Consider the following 25360-nt stretch of genomic DNA (forward strand, 5'->3'; position numbering starts at 1 on the left):
TTGAGTTTAACTGTAACTGAGTGTACTGAAGCCATGGAAGGACTCATCATCTAATGAGTTAAATGTGTGTATGTTTCTGGAAGACTGAGGCCCTACAAGTCAGTGGTTAAAGATTATAACAACAGAAAAGTTGATATTTAAGCAATACTTATAAAATACTGTCCAGAAAGACATTATATTGATACTTACTCAAGAAATTCAGTGATATATTTTTGACTGCATTTTGACCAGGTCCATGGACTTGTATGGTAATTTAAAGTTGGAGCCATCACATGGTATTGATGTTTAATTCCAGCTTCTTTACATTTAAAACTGTCATCATGAGGCACATTAAATCTAAAAGGCAAAATAAACAAACTCCAAAACAAGTTCAGTAATAGTTAATTTAAACTCTTTTTGTTGTAGCAGCAAATGTCCAAGTTTTGATTTGAAAATGCCTTACAAATTACAATTATCCGACATTATGGCAAGAGATACCTTAGAAATGCCTTACAAAAATTCCATCCTTATCCAAAATTCTCCATATAATCCACAGAATGCTGGGCAAAGTAAGAATTTTCCAATTAAATAGTTCTTCAGTTCACCAGGAAAATTCTATTCTTTTCAGGATATGCCTTTTTAGATAAGCATCCCATCTACTGAACTGCATACACAGGCCATAACTAGACTGTCCATAACATATTAATCCATTATTCACATCTCAGCTCCAACTTTCCAATAACAAACTACACAGCGTGCATCAACATCCTATTTATATAATTAACACATTGCCATATTTTGTATCTCAGTTTAAGTACCATGACTAATGGCATGTATCAAAATGAACTTCCAGGCATATAAAAATCAACAAACTAGCTACTGAGCTCTGTAATGCCATCATTACCTACACTGTGGCATGCCTCATGGAGCTACAGTATAGCACCTTTCTGGCATCTCTGATGAGGTATGCTTCATAAAATAAAATGCTGTCATCTCCTCTTATTTTTCTGTGTAAAGTATTTTTCTTTGTTATTCTATTGTATTCTGAAAGGATCAAACAGAAGGAAGAATATTTCTGTGTTATATTAACAATTGTCTTTTCTTAAAATTAAATTCCTATCAGGTCCAGAATGCAATTGGAGCTGACCAGACTGTGTTGCATATCTAAGATACCTGTCCCAGTTTCCAACTAGTTCATATGACGGAAGGATGGAATCCAGCTGTATGGCCAGTATCTCCCATAGTCCAGGTGAGCAACTGGATAAGCTATAAGGATCCATGGCTTCTCTATCTCTAGAGGGCAGGCAGAACTTGCTCAATGCAAGGGCTAAAAATAATGACTCTTCTAGAAGGACACAGCACACTGCTCCCTCTTAGAATTGAAGAGCATATCATTGGAAATTGATCATATTCAAAAGAAAATCAAAAAATTTACCTGCTGGCAAATAGGTACTTACACATGTCCAAGTTCATGTGCTATAGTAAAAGCAGCACTTAATCCATTTTCTTCGCTTATAGAACAGCTGCGTAGCGGATCACACATCGTACCTAGCTCTGCTAAACCTGCAAAATTGAACTCTTATATAAAAGCTTAATAGAACAAGTTTTCATGTAGAAGGAGTGACTCCATAAATGAATACTATGGCACACGTGTTGAAAGTCATGCCTAAACTATGCAGCCAAACATACATAAAACCAGCAACCACCTGCCATAAAAGTACATGTCAGGGCAGAAAAGCATTGCAAAGTTCATTTTTTTGTGTCATTTTTTTGCATCTATTTTCTGATTTTTGCCTAACTACAATGAAATTCTCTTACAAGTTTTCTGAGCAAAATCATACTGATCAAAGAAGAGTAACTCACCAAGAGTATCACATTTCTCTCTAGCTCTGCAGATATCTTCCCTTGAAGGAAAAGATTTATTTTAAAATAATATGTCAAGTAAAAAGAACATTTTTAAATTATTTCAGTGTTGCTACATTAGTTACAGCAATTGAGAATCTGATCAATTTTTAATCTTACGGTCCATTCAAACAATTTGCATTCTTGTGAAAGAAGTAATTTAAATTCACCAGACTAAGCTCACAGTATTCCTTTCTGTCTAGCTTGCAAAGAATAACAATTCAAACACTATACTATTTCCCTGCAATGCTCGCAAAATAAATCAAGCACAAAATGCTACTGGAAAATGTGCAGATTTCAGTATAGTTGGAACTACCTTATACAGGCATCCATCTGCTAAAATAATGATGTAAAATTCAGGACAAACGTCAAACCGCTTTAAGTGCTGGGGAGCATCTGATTTGAACACCAGAAAAAAAATAAATAAAAAGAACAGCAAGAGACAGTATGTATTTCAATGACCGAACATCAGAACCTCCCCTGAGGAAAGCAGAGTGCAAGAAGAATACATATTAATTTTTAATTTTTTCCCCCTTTGTAAGTTTTTGGTAGTTCTAATTATGCCTGGACTATCAGGAGTTGACCATCACTGCATTTTTTAGCTGATTCCATTATGTTCAGTACAATACCATGTCACTGCCATGTATACAATAACTAAAGACTTCATTTCCCTTGTAACAATTTCAAGTCTAAATAATTTTCATTATCATTAATGAAAGCTTGATCAAATGGTTACCTACCAACATAGTATTGTCAGTTATTGCTCATGTACTGACAATCTGTGGTTTGAGGAGTGCAAGATATTCTTTATTTTTCCAATTAGCTATGAATAATATCAGTGGAATGGTTAAAAATAATGATGTCAACAAGAAACTGAACCATTTGTTTCACCTAGCTGAACAATTTTGGCTGTTTCAAATACTGTACCTAGTGATAAGAACAGCAGTATCATGATGAGAAGGGTGAGCATCATCCAAAATGTTTTGTGCTTGCTGCCATAAGCAAAAATTACGAAGAGTGGTAGCTGCATTAAAAGTGATAGCTGGTCCTTCCTAAGCAAGAAATTGCCAAGAAACAAAAAAGGGTTGTAATATTCATGCACTTGCACTTGTTATTTTGTCATTTGTGCCCCAAATCTGCAAAACAATCACTGGGAGTGGAAAGGAAGTCAGTGGGACTCCACACAGGAGCTCACTCATGCAGATTTGTTTGTAGTATCAGGATCTTAACTTAGCTAAAAGTCATTGGTCATCAGAATCATTCTTTTTAATCGATATACATAAGCATGCATCATGTGTTAGATATAGAAAAAGAGGGTGGCAAGACATTTAGGATAAATAAATAAAACAAATATTTGAAAAATGTATACTTGTTACAATCTTAAAATAATTACAGCTGCTTTGACTGAAAACTCCATCAAAACCCTCTATTAAAAGTCACCATTTCCCTGTCATGTTTGCATGAGTATAACCCTACTTTAGATAGTTATGCCACAAGCTTTTAGCCCATTCAGGTCAACAGGAGGTCCTAACAGAAAAATGGGGAAATACAGTCATTAAATAAAGGATCTGCAGTTAACCTCTGTATACATTAATTAAATCTGCACTATGCTACCACCACACTTATTCTTTTTTTTTAAAAAAGTTATATAGTCAAAGAAAAGAATTTATTTAAAAATTTTAATTTTTTTGAATTACAATAAAAATTTACATATAGAAAGTAATCTTTTTTTTATTTTCCTACCTGTTCATTGTGAATTACAATTAACTTTACAATAACTATATTTATAAGATTTCCAATACTTGAATCTTTATAGATTGCTGCAACCTAAAGAGAAAAAAGCCAGAGGATTAGAATATTAAATTCATCTGACAAGCCTTATTTCATTTTGACATACAAACAAGCTGCTACACAATAGATGTCTCGTGCATCCATCTGTACATTTATACCCATTAGTATGGTGATAAACCCAAAGAAGTTGCCCAGTTTTAAACTAAGATGGTACCTCAAAACAGCTCGCATTAATTACTACACGCACAAAGATCAGAACACGCACAAATGGCGTTGTCAAAATCCACTCTCCACAAGAAAACTTACTATCCTACAATAGCTTTCCTAAACACAAAAAAGCACTGTTTTTAAAATTCACAGTTATAATTTTATATTCATTTCCAGACACTTAGACACCATGTTGATAAGGTTAATGAAGCAAGTATACCTACTATGCACTGTAAACAATATAGTTTATTCATAAAATAATCAAGACAGAACAAGACTAATGTCAGTGGGACTACCATGGACAGTCTGGACATAAGCTGTTTCAGGTGGATGATTTGTAGAATCAAGACCCTACATATTAGAGTCTCAGAAAACAGCTCTGAACTAATAAAAGTTTTGTCTTTGATTTTAATGGAAGCCGGACTGAGTTCTAAACCTGTGTTGCAAACCTACCTAACATGTTGTATAAAGGTTTATTTCCTCACTTGTAAAACTCCTATTTACATACCAAAAAGACATTTTTATATAAATTTTACTGCCAGACAGTAAAAATCATGAGTCAAATCCATAGACCAAAGTAGAACCACTTTGAAAGTTATTCTTCAAAGTAAAAAAGTTTATTCAGTCTCCATAATGGCAGCTTCAGATGTCCTGTCCATATGGATTCCACAATTTTTCTTAAAGCAGTTGTTGAATGACAGCATTATCTAAATGAGAGCTACCACCAAACAGGGAAGTGCTGGCTTTCCTCCCTTCTGGCTTGTGCTAATCCTACTGTCTGCAAGGCTACAAAAGGAACAGGATGAAGGAACTGATCCAGCTGAAAAACAATTTTTTTTTTAAATCACTTTGATGCTGATCAACATGATCTCACTCATGATGCAGCCACTCAGGCACAAGTGCTGACAAAGAGAAAGGTACTGAAAAACAGACTTCTCTCAGAAGTAACCTACATTTGAGCCAGCTCAAATTGTTTGTCAAACCACAGCCTTGCTGTGTATGCATCCTATGTACCTGAGATCAAACAGTTCTGCTAAAATTTGGAACTAACAGAGCACTGACTCCCACCCTCCCTTTCTCTAAACTAGACAAAGAATGCAATGCGCAGAACTCTCTGTCCTTCATTCTTTTGTTGATACACAAGCTGGAAATAGAGGATTCTATAATAGCAGGGAAGGAGTCTGAGTTTTGGAGTCCATGTGGAAAACACATTTCAGAGAAGCTCAGCTATTGTCTGTTTCCCTCCATATGGATTCCATTCTTGGTTACTAACCAAAAGTGTCCAGTCACTCCAAGGTGGCAATGAAGAGTCTCTCTCAAGCACTGACAAGAGTTCTACTAGGAATGGATACATTCAGAACATCTTTATCAAAGAACAGGTTCCTGTATAGGTATAGCTCAAGCACTATCAATTTTGCAAATGAGAATTTAGGCAGAAGAGGTTCTCTTGAAAATGAAGGGAATAAACTACCATTTTACTACTACCAAATTACTATTTTACTACTACCATAGCTATCTGTAAACTACCATAAAATTACAAAGCTCATAATGTGATCTTATAAAGTTTGAGATCCACTTTGATATACCTACAAAGGATACTTCTGGATCTTTACCCTTTTCATGAAAGATCACAAACAGTCTAGGTATGTCCCTGAATGAACCATCTTCTTAAAATAACATGACAGCACTATGACCACATGCATCTCATGAAACTAACATCAAGGTAAGTTCCTTCAACAGTGAATGGAGAGGAAGAAATGCTCTCTAGACATGCCTATCTGAAAATACATTCTTAGATACATATTTTCATACAAGACAGTAAGAGAAATTATTTTATTTCTTTATCCATTTACTACAGAAGGAGACTAGATGCCTAACTTTCAGATGGATGAGGTTAGGTGAGATTAATTCCAGCTTAACTGTTTCAAGTACTGCTTCTTTTCATCAAAGAAGAAACAGGAGACTCATTCATATAGTATTCCAAACTCAGGACTAACCTGAAATGAGATCTACAAGGATCCTTGGCTTATAATGGACTCTATATGGAGAAGCTTGTTCTGAGGACTGACTCTCCTACCACTCAAGCTGATGTAACAGCTACTTAGAATGTAGTCAGACAATTTGTTATGGCATAAACCTATACAAGAGGATGACATGTAGATAATGTTAACAAAAAGATCTTTATGGAGCAGATAACAAACCAGACTGTTTTGTGTCTAGACTATATTGTTGAAACAGGCATTGCTATTGAAATACAGTAACCTTCTTCCAATTAACTTTGTAAATCAGTCTAGCTAAGAATTCTTGTTTTGGAACAGAATGTTCTGAAATTCAAGGAACAGCTGCATTTCACTGGCTGTCAGGTAGACAGCATGCAGCTCATCAGAGGTAGTGACACTGGACACAGTAAACAAATACAGATACATGTTTTGTCCAGTTCTGCAACAGTATATATCAGGTAAAACAGGCCAAGGGATTGAGGATTTCTTGAGAAGTTTACTGAATTCAGGTAACATAAAATAATACCACAAGTTTCTAAACTGGGACTATTATAATCTTCAGTGCAGAATTTCCCCCCAGTTTCTTAAAGGCCTCCAGTATCATAGTATGTGAGGGAAAGGCTGAGTTCTGGCGCTGGGTGACCAAAAGGAGCTGGTAAGGTGTCCACGCTGGAGCTTTCTTAAGATTTAAACATGGCATTTTTTGTTCTCATTTGTGGTTATTGCTTTAGTTGATGGATTTTCCCTAACATTCCTAATAATCAATTCCCTAATAACAGGTCCTTGAAAAATCTGTTACTGTTGTCTGAGTGCTGTCTGTTGAGGCTACCTATTAACAAAATCTGAAAACATAGAAGATACAAACCTACGAACACAAAGTCTGGTCAGGTGGCCTCCTCCCTGCCTTTTGATATAATGCCCACTTAAAATGTTTGAGAAAATTCTTCAAAAGCAGATGTGTAAGTGTGAGGGACTGAAGCAAGTTGCTCTTATCTCAGAAGAAATGCATCATCAGTTTGAATAAATATAAGAGAGAAGAATAATCTCACTGCACACCTGAAAAGCATCTGTCCTTCAGGATGTGCAGGAGAAAATTTGCTACAGGACCTTCAACACCACATCCATGCAACATCTGCTGAGTAGATGCACTGAGTTATCTACTGGCTATCTCTGTCTGGAGCACAGGTGAAGTCTAAAATCATGTCATTTAGATGCCTGAGACCGGTAGTTCTTGCCAGAATCTGAAGCATACTTTCTCTCATATTGGAGACAGGTAAGATCCTGCTAAACTTAAAAGCTAACACTGCTCTCATTAACCCGTGTTTGAGTCAAAGTATGGATCCTGTGTCTCATGGGCACTATCATGACCTCCAAATATTTAGGTATTACTACCACAGCTTTAGAAAGATCAAAGAGCAAAACTCTACACTGGTAATGAGATGCTCCTACCAGTGATGTAAGGTATTTTCTGCAGGCTGGATGAACACCATGTGTGAAAAGAAAAATCCTGAGAAATTGAAAACCACAAAGCAACCTTGAAGATTTACCTAGGGAACTGTGCAGGCTAAAATCATCAGCTGAGACTTGAAATGACAGATTAATGCAGTGAGGTATCAAAGGTCTGGAATACTACATTCTTATTTTTAGTGAAAAAAGTAATGGGATAAGGGCTCTCTGCTTTTGTATTCTAAGGACACCTCTTCCAATGTTCACTTATTTGAACAGTAAATTGTAAGAAGCGTTCATGAAAAAGGATAATGAAATGGGATAGGAATTTGACAGAATACACCATTTCTTTACAATTTCCAGACCCACTTGCTTTATAGTGATCTAAATCCAGGCTTCACAGAAGTAGGAGGTGATAGCCAAGATAAAGGGAAATTACCTTCAAGGAATTTTTAAGACTCATGATATCAGCATCCACATCACAGAATATGGTTCAGACCGCACAGCGACAGAAAAAAGGGAAAAAAAAGATGAAGCTAGGTCAGTAAGGATCACATCTGTGATTTCTGTGAAATTCCCAAGGATTAAAGTCAAGTCTTCTCATCACCACAGCTGTGGCTGCCAGGTGACTGGAAGCAGCTTAGGCACAACAACATTTAGTTTCCCTTGATGTCACTCTTGTGACATCAAGGCCATCAAATTGAGACTGTCTGAATCGTGACAAAGTGACATACTGAGAAAAGAGGTGAGGTAATAAGCAACCACATCTGGAGGCTGGAAGATAAATAGATGATATATCCAAGTAGAATTGAGTTTCTTCAGCTCTTTTTCTCTAGTTATTGCAGCACAAGACCTCTTTTTCTTTCCTCGTGTGCTACGTGCAACCATGGTACCAGGGGAATATAAACATTCAAATCCATTGAAAGAAACAGGGTATCACTTCCTTAGCTCACATGTCTTTTGCAGGCTCCAACAATCTCTTATTTATCACTGCAGTGCTGAAAGGATGTGAAATATCCATGATCTGGGAGATTTCTCCTTCACCTCTTTCATTGGCATACCCTGATTCTGTCATATACTTTGTAAGACCCCAGAATTGTCTGAAGTTTTGAGATAAAGAAGTCATCATAGCATTTACTGATTCACTGAGGGAGAATGAGAAAAGTTGCGGGGTTTTTTTCTGCTGGTGTTACTCTTCATCTGTTCCATCCTTCAGTCTTTACTGTACAGAGCTGCCTTTTTCATCGGAAGAACTTAATACCAGCAGAGACCTCTCATGCAAGCTTGCATGAATATGCATACACACCTCAGAGTTACCATTTTTTCTGTTTTAGGCCATCTCCTGTAGTCAAAGTCCTCTCCAATCTACCATCCCCTGAGTTAACCAAATTCAGTTTCCAGATGACTCCCTATTGTGTTTTGATGGAGACAAAAAGAAAGAATGTGCCCCTTTTAAAGGCTGAGTCACCCTTTCACAGGAATGCCTGGAATCTGCCTTATCACTAGCTTGGAGACTGAGACAGGTGTGAAGATATCTCTTTGACATTGCAATAACTTGGTGAATGGTGACTTAGTCATCACCATCTTCAGTCTCTTGATGAAAATAGAAGCCAAGGCTATAATCAGACCGCATCAAATGGCAGTATGTATGGCTCAGATGTCAAAGCATCTTGCTTTATCTTTCCTTTCAGTATCTGAAAGAAACTTCCTGAAAAGACCATTCCCAAAGAACAACCATAGTTAGGCTTCTCTAGCCATTAGAAGGTACTCCAGGAAAAGAAAGACATATGAGTGTTGCTTGGCAAAATGTCTCCTTCCTACATGTCAGTCCCAGCTGGCTAATCCCACGGCCTTAGTTATTATTACTAAAACAGTAACGAGGCTTCACCTTAGCGGCAGTCCTTGAATACTGAACTACTACGGAGAAAGTCATAGGGACAGGTACTAGCCTAATTTTGAAGTATCTAACTAACAAAGAACTAGCTAACAATAATAGTAAATAGCACTGGCAGCAGCGAAGTGTAAAGATGGGCAAATATATACCTGCCTACATACTGCAAAATTTCCATCTCTGTATTAGCTCGTGGAACTCAAGATGTAGTGAGGTATGAGGCATTAGTACATTCAGTACACAGGCACACTAGGGCTGGAATATCTGTAAGGACAGTCACAATAAAAAAGTAGGCTTTTTTATACATATAGACATCCATATGTCAAGAAAAGCAACAAGTATAGCTCAGAGAATATTATATGAATTATACTTTGAGAATAACTGTTTCCAAATTCGTATATTCATTGGTGTATGATCAAACAGCCCTTTTCAAAGAAATATTTAATTATGCCATAAAGGTTACAAGATCATTTATCTTGTGGTTCTTACACATATGGAGGAGGAAAATGATAAAGTATAGGGCTTAAGCAAGAAAAAATGGCTTTATGTCAGCTCTCTAGTTTTCATCTAATGTGAGATAAAAACCACTGAACATTAATACAGCATCAGTAGAAATGCACCATTCAGAATGGATAAAAAGAGTGAAATACACAATTAGTAGTCTTTAAGTAGCTGGACAGAACGGTGAAAATAAGCAATATACTCTTCCACAAAATTCTGAAATTAAAAATATATTTTTCTTTTCACAGGCCACTCACACAAAATAAATATGATTAACTGAAAAATCATTTGAATTTACTGCCTGTTTTTAAAATTATGACTATATGGCAGACTCAATACTATCAAACATTCCTAAATGCTAGTATGCATCCAGACATTTTTCCAGAGTGTTACGCAGAACTGAAATGTTACATTTGCACGTTATGAACTACAAAGAAAGTATAAGAACATTCTTTAAACTCATGCCATAGTATATATTAGGATAAAGTCATTTAGCTGTTTTTTAATGACAGGCCAATTGGTTTCACTGGGGCAGCACACTGGTGCAGGGGTCTCTCCACAGAGAATATGTTTCAGGATCAGTGCTGATAATCAGCTGTTAGAATGGCAAAAAATGAAGTATGAAAAAGACTCCTCCACATGAAACTTTTTTTGCCACTCAGACCTGTTACTCACTGCCTTGCATTTGACATCTTGGTAAATTACAGTAGCTATAAAATGTTACTAAAATGACAGTAACTATTTCAAGCTACTTCAGTGGTAGTCTGATTTGCACAAATGTGAAAGACTACACAAAGAAGAAAACAATGGAGAGCCAGAGCCTTTTATGTGCAACTCATATTAGGAACTTATCTTGATGAAAATTAAAAATAACACTTCTTAATACCATTTTATAACAGTATTATTTTACCATTGTTTAATGCCATTTTATGATGGTACAGTCCCACTGCAAGTCAAATGATCTAAACTGATGCTGTCTCAATCCTATCCTTGACTGCGCAGCTGGCTCCCTCCCATGCTCCAGCTCTAGCACTCATGTGACTAGGCAGTCAGCCAAGTTCAGGAGCTGAGCTGGCTGAAATAGTTGTACCATAGGTGGTGTTACATGTCAAGTTTTCTTCCCAGTAATGCTAGATTAAGTCCTTGCTGTGAATACACTAAGAATAGACTAATAGACTTTACTACCCAAATAACTATATAAATAGCAAATCTCTTAAAAAAATTCACTAAGCAGGTCCCCGATTCAGAAAATGAGGACAGTGCCACAAAATATATCAAGAAACCAAATCTGAGGAGCCTTTGGTGTTACCACAGTGACCTCCAGTCTTTTAAGGAAGGAAAGAATTACCAGACAAATGAAAGATTTTTTTTTTCAGTTAGTTTATAAGCCAAGATCAAGCCTCACTGTTATGGACTTCAAACTGTCACAATCTATAATGTGCCTAAGATAACAGAGGGCTCTAGCTACTACATCTATTAGGGCAGTGTCTACTACCTGCTCTGTTGATGCAATGCTTAGATGAATGAGAAGGAAGATGAGGAGCTAGCAACCTCAGGTTTCTTTATTATTATTATTTTATTTATCATATACTAAATAATGCCACAGTTTATTGTATTTCAACACAAAACCTTTGAAGTCCTAGGCATTTCTATGGCAAAGATATTCATTGTGCTTTTAAATACATATTTCAATCAGCAACAAATACTTCCAAGACACAGGTAAATACTGTGAATACTGACCTTGCAAAGAATTATGCAATTTTAAAGAAATGAGAAAATGCATTCCAGTTCCAGTTCAATGGGATAACTCGCATGCTGAGAGTTAAGCCTTTCCAGGTTGAATTGGATAAATGACAAAACACTTAAAACCACCCCCAAAAATTAGTAGCATGTTTCAGTTCTTATTTTCCATCCATAAACAGTATCCTATAGCAGCAAGTTTACTGTAGCGGTGTTGCTGATATTAAAAAAAGAAGAAAAGAAAAATGGGCCAGGATTTCAAAGGATCTTCTGGGAGTTAGGTGTCTTAAGTTTCATTCCAATTTAATGGCATTTGTATGCATAAACTTTTAAAGTTTCTTTAAAATCCAAGCCAAAATGGAATATCCTTAAAAGTTTAGGAATGATTAAAAGAGTAGAGTATAATGCTTCCTTCATTTAAAATGTCAACAACCTGACAATTTCCTGTACCAGTAGAAGTTGCTTGACCAGACACAAGTATCGCTTAAATTTAATAATCAAAGCTTTCTGAATATGGCAGAAAGGATAAAAATTTAATAGTTTCATTTCTTCCCTTTATGGAAATGAAATATGACTAAGAATGGTGGTGTTTCAAACATTAATAAGCCATGGGTCAAGAAAAGACCCACCTGCATGCTGACAAATTCTAATATAGATTACATAGCAAAGAATGATAGTCATTTATTTTCCTATTCCTCATATTTATTACTGGCTACTGAAACATAACTATTATGGGGTAGGAAAGAGAAAAGGAGAGACTGAAAATGGTATCTCTTTTTTATGCCTATATTTGATTTTTTTGACAGAGTAATATGGATATTAGTAGAGGAATGGACCAGATGACTTCCAGAGGTCTCTGACAACCTAAATTATTCTGACTCTGTGTCATAGCTGAAATGGTTTAAGGACCAGAGGATACTAAGCTGGTCTTTGGGATACATTCTTGTGGGGGAAAAAATTAACTGGACTGTGAAGACAGTCTTTCAGAAGTAGGACCTGAGAATATATAGTTGTATTTTCAGCAAGTTCTGCATTTATAAAAGCTAAATATTTCTAGCAATAAAGTTTTAACCAACTTTTGTTTCAAAATTACCTTCAGAAGTAGCAGATGTAGATGTGGAATAAGAGCTGTCAGAAGATGCCAGCTACACATCTTACTGAATATTTTATTAGATAAAGATACTAAATTCACATTAAAGGTGTACTGTTTTATTGTATGCCACTGCCTCAAGGCCAGCAATAACTGACCTATGCCTCAGTTCTAGAAACTCAGTATAGACAGATACATGCAAGAATGAAATCATAATCTCTCTGGTAAAGAACTGATATTCTTTCATTCTACACGTAGATTTTAAATGCTAGATCTTAGAAACGGTACATACAGACTCTCTTTAACTGCAATTATACAATGCACAGATATCCTATTTAACTAGTAAAAGTCCAATTACATAAATCAGGAATTATACTAGCTACAATCACAACAGTGCCTCGTGAAAATTATATAATAAATACATGTTCCATTTCACCTTACTGTAGTTTTGTAAAAAACAGCTTCCATTTTAAAATAATGTTTTAACTACTTCATTTTGGTTTGGAGTACAACTCTGTATTTAAAAAGTAGCTTTATAAAAATGGCATCTTTGGGATTGATTGTTTCTAAGTGAATTCCAAATTGAGTTTGCACTGTAAGATACAGAAAAAAAAAAAAAAAAAAATCAAAAAAACCCTTTCAATACTGGAATTTTTAAGTCAGGCATGAGCTTTCATAGTTTCACATCAGCACTAGAAAAAAAATCAGAAGACTATATCAAATCACTACAAATTTAACATATGCTGAATCTCACTTCAAATTTCATTATTTTTCTTACAAAACAGTCAAAGAAAATACCAACTAACTCTGTAATATCTGCTTTTCTGCAGTGATAGCAGAGTTCTGAGATGATATAAGAAGCTCTACCAAATAAGGCAATACAGATTTTTTTAAGCATGATACAGATCAGAGCCATACTTTAGAAATGCAATTTCCTTTGTAAGATCCCTAGGTAAAATGTGTAACTGCACAGGACAAAGGCAGCCACTAACAAAAGATTACAGCACTACTAGCATTTCATTGTAAGGTAACTGTACATTAGGGGGGGAAAAAAAAGGCAAATTTTACTTCCTTAAAGTCTCCTTCCTCCACAAATTCTTTAAATGAATATAAAGTTACTCTAGGTAAAATGAAAGGTGCACATTAAGACCTTTAAACTTAGATGTCTACATCTGTGTGACAGGTGACTGCACCTCTACTGCCATCACCTGGAGATCTAGTCATTAAAGTTAACAGGACTCAGTTCGGCTGCCTACATCATGTATCTAGTGTCATTTGAGATGCTAAAGGATATTAAACACCTATGAAGAACTGGCAGATACAACACATGATCTACAGGAGACTTGCACACCTCTGTGGAGCAGCAGCTCAGGCCAGGTGGGATGCCCTAGGGCATCTTAAATGGCACCAGACACCTGTCTGAAGCAAATGAAACTGGAGAGGTATTCTGCTCATCCAGAAGTAAGTGTCTATACTTGAATAGCTGAATACATGAATAGCTCTCTACTGGTTAAAGCAGACAACTCCATAAATACGTAAATTTAGATGTCTTAATTTGTGAGCCCAAAGTAAGATGCAGTTTCATACAAATTAAACTCCTTGAATAGATGAAAGGAGAGGAATCTAGAAATAATTATTACACAGAACATTTTAGCACACCTTTTACTAAGCAAAACTAGTTCAACAGATATCATTGTAAACCTTTTGATTTTACAGACCTTGTTGTGCTAGGTTCTAAAACAACATATCACCAAGTCATGATTTCTGGTTCATGGAAAAAATTCAAAATGGAAAAAGCTCAATTAAATGATGCCAACTCAAAATCTGATCCATATTAATTTGAAATTACTTGAAAAGCTAAGATTACTATAACCAAGCATTTTTTTTTTGCAATGACTTTTAGCCTCTGTGTCTGCTGTAATTAAGCTTCAGTGAGTTAAATATAGAGATTAAGAAGTCTTTTAATGCAAAAGCAAATCAGGAAATAGATCATACCATTCCACCTACAAACCTTACTGCATTAAACTGAAAAGAGCTAGAATCTCTAGCTTTGGCCTTAATTTTTATGTTTATCAAATCTCTTTGTTTTAATACAGAATTTAGTCAAACCAAAAGACAAAATCTGTGTAAGAGAAAACACCAGAACAAAAATAATTGAAATTCCTAATACAAATGAACTAAAGTTTACTTACTATTGACATCAGTGTTAATATATAGTGCTGTAAATTCTGTCCATGATGATGAACCATTTTGGTGTCAGCTGTAACCATCACTTCCACGTATCTCGGGTAGGAAAGAAAACGTTTTTTCCGGGAATGTGGATTATTGCTACCATCTTCCACAGATAGGTTTTTAAAAACATAGTCTAAAATGGGGGACTTCTGTAAAACATTTATCTCCTCATTTAAAATGCTGAGGTTTGGATGTAGTAAAGTGCTCTTCTTCAACTCTTTTTCTATAAGGTAGAAAAAGATTTACTGTAGAATGCAGTTTCTAAATTTAAAAACAGATAGTCAAAAGGCTGCACAAAACAGACAAAGCAAGAAAGTTATTATACTTATGATCTATTTCCAAAAGAACCAATGCAAGAATTAAAAAATATATTAGGTAGAGAAGGTTGTAACAGGAACATCAAATTCAATGTCTTATATATTATTATACAGTTCTCTCACATATGGAGTGATTGTTAAAAATTAATTAAAAGGAGACAGCAGTGTTGTACAGCTTCCAGAATGCCGTATAATCCAAACAGATAGGCTGGAATGAGGTAAGCAGTAAGCAGTACAGCAAAGGAAACAAGTTAATTAAATAAAATAACTATGTTTTCACACGAACATTTGACCCAAACCAACAAAATGCCAGCTATTCCATAACAAAGACTAGCCCTGATTTCTGAATTCAAATCACTATTGATTGTTTTTCATTTCTATATCCTTATATTTTTGTGAACAAAAGGTTTTTTACATAAGCAATTATGCATGAAAAAACCTCAGTGACTTCCCTGAAAGCTTTGTTAATATTCATCATGTAGGATAAGGTCCTGAAGGAAATATAGAAGCTATCTGGATACCTCCAAACTAAGTACAGTAATACATGCTAATTATATTCCATAATGTAGTCCAGCAGAGTTATTCAGAGAGTCTGATTTAAACTCTCTGCACAGTCAAGGGCCTCTGATGACTGATACACAAAATCCATTAGTTGATCAGGGAGCTACCTTTGAAATAGCCTACATAAAAATATTTAACTGAGAAGCATATCTGAATTCTCCCTAATCTCTAGAACTTAAGCACCTAACTTCAATCCTCTCAGAATCAACCTCCATTATCTTTGTGGAAGTTTGATTCCCTCTTAAAAACCAGCCATCAAAGGAGATGGTTCTCAATCTTTTTATTCTAATGGCTTAGCAGTTACAGCACTAATTCAAGAATCCTGAGACCCAGACTCAGTACCATTCTCAAGTTGAGAGGATTTAAATCTACATATTCCATACTTCAGAGAAAGACCCCCTATCGTAAAGCTTAAAGCTATTTTTGATAGGTCAACAGTCCTTTGAAGTTAGGACACAACACAGCTAGGATCACTACAGTCAAGGGGCAACAGCAAGCATCTTAAACTTTGCTGACTAATCATCTGAAAGTCAGTCACAAAATACAGGTATGGTAATTGCAAAAACTATCAGCACTAACAATAAAGAGGTGAGAATTCAGGGACTAGCATAGGAAGGAACACGTTAGTCCCTACGTACATGAAATGTTTTCAGATTGACTGACCCTGACGCACTTAAAGAACTGGCTGAAGCAATCTCATATTCATATTATCTTTACTAGTTCACAGGTGTCTGAGATTTCAGAGTACTGGAAGAATGGGAAACAGCACCTGTATTTAAAATGGAAGTTTTATGGAAGACATGAACATATGGACCAGCCAAGTTCCCTTCACTATCAGAGCATATCAAATTAATTTTATTCATAAACACCAGAAGACAACAAGGGAACAAGTAATAGCTAACATACTTACCAAAAACATATTATGTCAAACTAACCTAATCTTCCTATATTAAGGAAACAGGATTTATGGATAGAGGAAATGCAGTAGATGTCCTAATCGGATTTGACTGAGGCTTGTAACAGAGTTTCCAACTAATTTTTTGTGACCATGTTAGTCTAAAAGCAACTACTACAAAGTGAGCAAAAAATGAGCTATGAAATAAATTTTATAAGTAATTATCATGGTTCAGTTTCAAACTAAAAAAAAATGTACTGAGTGGAATTTCAGAAGTGATCCATTGTGAATCCAGTATTACTCAAAAATTTTATTTATAATTTGAAAAACTAAATTGATTTTATACTATATGTACAGATGTCAGAGACTGGGAAGAGTACCAGGCATCTTGGAGGACAGCATCAGAATTCAGAGTGATCCAGAAAAAACAGAAGGCAATGATCTGGAAAAAGAAAAAGGCTGCAACTCAAGGAAAACAACTGCAAAGTTCTGTAATTGGGTAGGAATCATAACTGGAGATGCATGGGATGCAGAGTAACAAGTTAAATAGCAATTTTATAGCAAAGGATCTAGGGATTATAGTGAATCACAATACAGATCAACAATAGTTTAATGCTGAGAAAAAGAAATTTGGACTGAAATGTATTAAACTTGTGTACTATCTAAATACATCCGAAGTATTCCATTCTGCTCAGCCGAGGTTATGCCTCTGCTAAAAGATTATGTTTTGAGAAACAGATTTAAAAAAAAATGCAGAGGAACTGGAAAAAATACAGGGGAGTACAACTATGTAAAGAAATCTGGAAACATGATCCATACAGACAGATTTAGGAAATTGGGGATGTTTAGTCTAGAGAGGAGTCTAGAGAGGAGTAGACTGGTAGAAGACTGTCTTCAAATATGTAAGAGGTAGCAGCAAGAAAAGCAGTAAATTTATCTAACCTGCAGAATATTTGGAGAATAACTAATGGGTTTAAATTGTTGCAAAGGAAATTTAGCTTAGGTATTAGGAAAAACCTTATTGCTCTAACAGTTAAACACTGGAATAGACTGTCTAGGGAACTGTGGAATTTCCACAGAGATCTGACCAACAGAGGTAAAAAATAATGTAGGAAGAGTTGATCTTGACTTGTTGCAGTAGTGTAAGCAATCCTATTTCCTTTCAATTCTGTTTTCTGTGATTCTTTTATATGTTTTTGAAGGAAACATATAGTAACATATATAGAGATTAGGAAATACTGTCAAGGAAGAACAGATAGAATACAGCACATCTCACTGTAAAAGATTAAAGGTTTTATATATCAACATTATATCAAGGAACAAGTAGGACAGAGAATTTAAAATGGTATTAACGATAAAATAAAATGGATAAGGAATTCAAAGAAAAGTTGAATAAAAAAATCCAAAATTAATTTTCTTTGAACAAATAAAATGGAATTCACTTGACTGTATAAGGTACGTATGTCTATATTGTATACTCATAATCTAATCATCCAGCCTCTCTATATAGTCAGCAGAGAGAAACTGGCATTTATAGGATACAAATCATCTCACCCTAAACAGCACATTTAAAATAGGTCACATGAATCATCGGCACTAAAAGTGACCTTTCCTCTCCTCTGAATATAAAAAGGGGCTAGCTAAGGATGACTAACATAGACACATAATGTTTAAAGTTAGATAAGATGGCTCACTATTGTCATTATCATTAAATTACAATCTGATCAAGCATTCACTGCTTAACTTAGAAATAACATGTGGTCATAAAAAAACCCTCTCCATATCCTCTGTCAAAGTTCACTTACTGAAGAAAGAGAAACTCTCATGCTCACAGGAGGATATTGCTAGATGTATGCTGTTCTTCCTTGAAGAGCAAATGTAAGGCAAGACTAGCATTAACAATGAATCTCTACTTTAGAAAGACAGAAATATAACCACACAAGGTCTTCTCTATAAGCATCTCTGCAACTCCACCCAAAGACATGACAGTAATGCCTGGCTCACAGTCCTCTGTAGCTGCTCCACTAAATGAAAAGGGAAAAAGATCACATTCTTAATGCTTGGAGACTTTTCCTCATAGTAGGCTACTTATATTAATAATATTCTCTCATACACAGCATAGGAAAAAAAAAATCAGAACAAAAGACCTCTACTTAGTTCTCTGCATAATATTAATCATAAAAAAAAACTGTTGCTTGATTTTCAAAGCAAGTACTAACTCCTTGATTCCAATGACAATCAATGAACAGATAGCATCAGCCTCCCAAACAGAACAAGAAATACCTGTTATTAGAATTTATTCAATGTGAGAAGATCATAACAGACACTTTCTGGCTTTAATATCTATGGATAAGCAGCATTCTGAACATACTGCTTCTGAGTATAATATGTGCTCTAAGAATATTCCAAGATTAAAACACTGACTAAACTGTTTTTTTCCTGTGATTTGTATTTTCAAACATCTGATCAGATATTTCTTAAGAGAAGGAAGTAAGGTTTATTTCTTTTTATCTTCCTTTTCTTCAGATAAGTTGTAGTTATACACTCAGCCTCACATAAACATTTCTGAAATGCAAGTACATTCAAAATGCATAAATGCAGATTTCAATCTCAGGAAAAGTGTAGAATTTTAATTAGACAGGATGTTTCTAAATGCCAGGCTGAACCAAATATAAGTTGCTTTCTCCTATTGTGAATCTCCACCCATTTGTGTTTTCTTTGAAGCCCAATAATAGAAGCATGCATGCTTCTATTAAAAGCACAAGAAAGGCATTTATTATGTCACTAGGCTTAAAAAACTGTTTCAGACACAATGAAAAATACTTTTAAAATGGCACTAGTATAATAGTAAAGGTTAAGAAGTGCATTGCTCAGGCAGGGTCTTCAAAGGGTTCTACATCATTATATCTCAAAACAGATGGTATCTCAGTGCTTGGAACTATAGTTTATGGACACCTACAATCTCAAATAAATCCTTTCTAATCCCACTCTTTTGTCTGGTTTTTGTACTTTGATGGTAGCTGCAGGTGTCTTTCTCACATCATATTATTTTCCAGCTATGAAGACACATGTGTAACGATGCAAACTACTGAAAACTTTCTGCCTGCTAAAAACATATTAAAGCACATTGCTTTCTGCTTCATGTATTAATAATGGTGTTTTTTCTTCTCATATTCACATTCATTGCACATGGTCTCACTCTGAAGTCATTTTACACAGATTAACTTACACAGTGTGAAGCTCTGAAAGTGCAACCATTCACTTGTGACATATCCTAGTACTATGCTCCTAAATTACCCCACTTCCTTTTTTTAAATTTAAATAAAACTACATACTATTACTATGCCACATGAATACATTATTAAAACAGGCAAAATGAGAAACATCTACATTAACAGGTAGTATTAGATACTTCCATTATCATGGCTGACAGATCTATTATATTATCTGTTAGACTTGCAATCAATTCATTATATTTTGCGAGCATAAACAACAGCGGCTCCTGTGGATCTGGTCCTCAGGTGCTTACATATGGAACAAGACAGGTGTAAAAATAAGCCCACACAGAAGTTCTTGCAATATCAGGATGTATTTTTACAAGCATATTGCGTCCTACATTTGAATTCGCCACTGGTAGAAAATGAGAAGGTCACCATGCCTGTGTGAAACAAATGCATAGGTTCTAGTGGAAAGATCTGGAGACTAATATTACTAAGGAAAAGGGAATCTTGCATTTTGTTAAAATACCAGAACTCTGACACTTGAAAAAGTCACATTGAAATTTTAAGTATGACTATACCTGAAACTTCACAAGGTTTATGGGATTTCTGATACTTTCTTTTAAATTCTTCATGCCTGTATATAAGATGTGGTTTGTTATGTTCATCTTCATGTTCATCTCCATCTGCTTTCATCAGAGGTTCTAAAAAATATTCACCATCATGTGCCTTAAAGGTGCCCATCTGAAAGTAAAGAGGTAACTGATTTATTGTCCACTGAAAATACTGATAAAACATAATTTCATGCATATAATAAACTATTTATGATAATATTTTAAAATTACTGAAAATAAACTTGCACTTGAGACACAGGAAACCCAGTGGAAGCAAGAGAGATGGAAGCTGGAAGGCAGCAGGAAGAGAAGTTTGCTTCCAGAGACTTGGCCCAGCAGAATATCTCATTAAGAAGTCTACCATACTTATTAATAATGCGTCATATGTAATCTCCATACAGGGTTAATGAAACAAAAGAGATCACAAAAGCAAAAAGAGTCTAGGTATAACCAAGGACCAACTGGGAACTATGCAAAGAGGTAAGTAGAAGGTATCAAGAACTTCAGGATTTGAGTGTTGTCAGAATTCTAGATTGAGCTGGTGCCTCCTCTCCCTTTCCTTCATATAATTTATAAAGTCTTTTTCTTCTAAAATTGCACTTTTACCATGTATTAGTAACTGTGTTAACTTGATGGGTTTTTTTTCTTTTTTAAAAGGACTTTGAAACTAGTTCCAGGAATCCAAAGTTGACAGTTTAATAAATATGTTTTTCTTCCCCTTGACTTTTTTTTTCTCTCTAGCAGACACACAGGTAACTACATACTGGGAACCAAAGGAACTTGATTACTCACCAAAGCACATATACAAAGAAAAACTTCAAAAATTAAGCTTTTTTTCCCCTGTAACCCATTCAATTAAGAAAACCTAATACGGAATCTCTTCCTTCTTTTTGCACTTCTAACCACAGCCATTGCTTCCTACGGCTTAAGTACCTTATTTCATAAAATTATGAACAGCACAAGGCGAACAGGGAGAAGATGCACCAAGCCAGGTAGATAGCATTGGGAAGGATGGGAACAAACCTTTTTTAGAAACCAGACAGCAGCAAATGAGGACATAGTTTTATAAATCAAGATTAAGGCTACTGCAACTACTAAGAGGAAGAGAAACCATGTAAGAATTTACCGAAGTGCTTTTCAAACTTTTTGGCACATGCCTCACTTCACTCAATTAAGAACTTGGAGTGAGCAGGTGCTTTGCATTCTATTAGCTGTTTTGCCATATTGGTGAGGCACATTAACTGGTAAAAGAATAGTGATAATCTACATAATATGCTTTAAGAGATTAAGTATTCCTATCAGCCTTGAAAACTAGGGGTATAGAGTGAGTGGAAAAGCAAGATATGGTTTAAGCAGGAATCCCTTTTCAGCATCCTACAGTAGTCTTTTGAAATCTGCTGCAGACTACCCTAGTATAGAGGGCATTGTACAGGAATTATAATATCTCCTTAAATTTGGGAGCCTTCTAGCAGTTGTCAATTTTCTATGTTTATAAGCTTGTTAGGCTTCAGGCATATATATGTCACACTGTCCATAATCTTGCCTGATACATGTCAGAAATTACAGTTATTGCAAACCCACTGAGGTGGGATCCTCTGTACCATATTGTTGTCTAATGAAAAAAAGACCCAGCCAAATACTTCCTCTCAAGTCCTAAGCAAAGTACAACCTTCTGGTCAAAATGACAAAGAGACAGAAGCAAGGAGGTCCTGTCACTCAGGGGCAAAGCAGTAAGAGTTGAGTCTAAGATTTTAAAGATTCATGTTGTTTTTAAGATTTTCTAAGATTCATGTTGCTTTTTATGTAAATTATGAACAAAGTCCAAACCACCAAAACAGGATAAATCTGACCCTATAAAATCTGCAAACACTAATATGCTAATTAGTTTTTTCTCCTGTCATGCTCTAAACCTATTCTATTTCTAGACAACAGAGGCATTTAAAATATGTTATTTTAGATTTTAAGAAAGCAAAAACTTTATTGCTACTGCTTTATCCCCACACACACCTTATTTCCCCTCCTCCTCCTTCTAATGGCTGGAACACATATTTTGTATTGGTTTCTTCAATAGCTTTTTTCAATTAACAGGCTTTCAGATTTTACAAAGAAAGGGTTTCAGTTAAGAGAAGTATACTGACTGCATGAATAGTAGCACAGAGCAAATAAGCAGAGTTTGTTCTACATTTTAAACTAAACTCATCTTCCAGACTATCAGACTTCCACTGGAAAAGGTGAACTGCAAGAATCAGGCTACATTTCTCTACCATTTCACACTCCAAAAATCACTAATCGGCTTTTAAGTGAGTTTGATCACTGAAAATCCCACTCAGATTGCTGACCCCATACTCAGACAACCAAGTGCCAAAGAATGTCTTGAGCAGCTACAAGTGGTAAATTCCTAACTAGGAATTCCAAACCATATTTATGTATGCATTGTTCCTATCCAGTGCGGGAAGAATTAGCATGAGGCATCATGACTGACCTAAGTCAATCTAAGATTGCTTGTTCTCTGAAAGAGGTATTCCGGCATTCCCCCTCTTCTAGATGTGCACTCCGACCCTTCTTTGTGTCGGCACTAGCAATGGAAATCACAAACACCGTATATCAACTCCTCTGTCTGGTTAAAATCTATACCTGCCTCCAAAGAAGGTTATTTTTCAGCTGAAATAACAAGGGTCACCTGGGAACAGGAAACCACTTTTCCTGGCAAAAAAGCAACCATATATCAGCAAAAGCCAACTACAAAACTGGACCATCAGGCACATCAGAATGGTGCTCCAAAGCTTGTATATCAGGCTGAGCCTAACTCTGACTACACAATATAACATGCTTAGCAACAGCTGGGGCTCAACTTTCACTACTCTATAGTCTAAATATCTGAATCAGAACCGATTCAAGAATTTAACTGAAGTCCAGAATCCTGTCCCAAGATGAGACACATTGAAGTCATCTAAGGAAAAAAAAGCAGGCAATTCTTCCTCTTTTAAAAGATACTAAGAAGTAGCAGTAACTGTGCTGACCTTTAATTTACAATAAGCACTTACAGAACTTGCCTAAAAAGCAGAAAAAAATCTCCTTCATTACACTGAACAAAGGAAATACAAAATACATCAAAAACTTATAGTGAAAAAAGGTAGACAGCTGTTAAGGGAGGAATCTTACATTATGTTCCATGATCTCAGAATTATTTTAGGGTATTTTTTGTTTTAAATCAAAAGATCAATAAAAAAGGTACAATATTGTCCATAAGCCAGGAAATGAACCTGATTCCACCTTTCCAGCTGCTTGGACTAACTATTTTAGAAAAATGGAGCTGGGTCCATCACACTTACCCTCGCTCTGGCCCAGTGATCCTTGTACAGTATCTCAGTATCAACTGTTGGTTAAGTACAGGAGACATGTCAATCAAAATCCATAATGTCACAAACTTTCATTCTCTCCTTAATGAACTCTTTTCTCATCAAAAATGTATAAATAAATAGTAATAACTGTTGCCACTTACTGGTTAGGGACTCTTCCCACTAGTAACCTATGATGAAATATTTTTGCACATCCCCCATCCAAGTTGAAAAGACCTCTTTATACATGAGAATCCCAAAAGAATAAGAGATGAAAATAAGCATACTGCCTCTAACTTACGAAGAGTATATTGTATTTGTCATTTAAAACCCAAGCAGAGACTACAATTTATTCCACAAATGTCACTGGCATAAATTTGTAGTGCAATGTTAACCTAATAGAAATCCAAGCTTCTTGGGAAACCAGTACACAGATGTGTTTGGGTTCAGATTAATGAATGGAAATCAGTATTTCAGAAGACATCTCAGAAAGATGAAAGTTAGTGAAAGTGAAGCCAGGTTTGAAGTCACCAATACAAATCCTTCAATTCCTTTATGAAGGCTAAAGTTGGATTTTGATTAGCCACACATGGTTATCTCCTTGTTTTCCTTACAATTATTAACAGGTCTACAAAAATTCAGTCATCAGCTACACTCTTCTGTCTGTTTCACACTTCATTCATGGAAGTGACACTGGTAACAGTGTCTGGTCACCAGATACTGGTGACAGACTTGGCTGATACAAATGGAGCTATTCATGTGAATTAGGCACACAAGGGAAAGGGCTGTGAGAGCCAAATGAAAAAGAAAATTTTTGGTAAAATGAAATAAACCAAAGTCACTTATCAGATGTACAGACACAGGTTGCTGAAACAGAAGCCCAAGTATTTGCAGGAAATGAATCAGAAATGAACTGGATTTACTTATCATCTACAGATGCCTCTCAAATCATACAACAAGAAATCTGCTCAAAATATTCTATTTCTGTTCTCAGATAAAGAGGTAAAAGTTCAGCTAAAAGATGTCTTCAGTAGAAGTGGAGTACAAAATTGAAAACAGTCTCTTGCACATCATAAATAAGTGGTCCAAAGTAAGAAAGCAGGAGCACTCTACAGGACTATGCATATGCATAGATATGAGGAAATTATGAGAAAACCCACATGAGAAAGATAATTTATTTCTTGGATTTAAAATACTCTGGATGAGTTAAGACACTTGAATATATTAAATCAAGGTTTAGTGGATCAACACAGCTACTCACTATATATGGTATGTCTTAGTGGTTTAAAGTGGCTTAAAGCTTAATCAATGTATTTGCTCTATTCCAACAGTAGTAGAAATAAATATTGCACAATTTATGGTTAAAGTATGTACCATACCCATATACAAATTACATCCTTGTGTATAATGGCAACTTCGAAGAACACATGGAAAATATAAGGGAAGTATAGCAGGTTTCAGAAACATGGAATTAATCTTATGTCTAATCTAACGTTCAACAGCAAAATTGGAAAGGTTCCAGAAAAATCCTAAAAGAATGACAGAAGTTCTGGAAAACGTGATTCTAAACTGGCAGACTCCTTCCAGGTAAGCTCTACTCCTATGCCTTAGTCTATTTCATGCCCTCATAGTATGGCT

General features: G+C 35.5%; 1 protein-coding gene across 1 annotated transcript in view; it reads right to left on the minus strand.

Moving 5' to 3' along the window:
* The window catches only part of ADAMTS20 (ADAM metallopeptidase with thrombospondin type 1 motif 20), a 110308-nt gene that overhangs the window by 75101 nt on the left and 9847 nt on the right, over window positions 1–25360 (minus strand). The window contains exons 3-9 of the mRNA XM_026087587.1: window positions 20352–20514; window positions 14740–15002; window positions 3625–3708; window positions 2809–2933; window positions 1843–1883; window positions 1437–1542; window positions 190–336 (exon numbers count right to left, since the gene is read on the minus strand). Coding sequence (XP_025943372.1) covers window positions 190–336; window positions 1437–1542; window positions 1843–1883; window positions 2809–2933; window positions 3625–3708; window positions 14740–15002; window positions 20352–20514 — 929 coding nt within the window. The remainder of the gene's footprint in view (window positions 1–189; window positions 337–1436; window positions 1543–1842; window positions 1884–2808; window positions 2934–3624; window positions 3709–14739; window positions 15003–20351; window positions 20515–25360) is intronic.

Source organism: Apteryx rowi, unplaced genomic scaffold, assembly GCF_003343035.1.
Source record: "Apteryx rowi isolate R43461 unplaced genomic scaffold, aptRow1 scaffold_721, whole genome shotgun sequence".
In the NCBI taxonomy this organism is placed as follows: domain Eukaryota; kingdom Metazoa; phylum Chordata; class Aves; order Apterygiformes; family Apterygidae; genus Apteryx; species Apteryx rowi.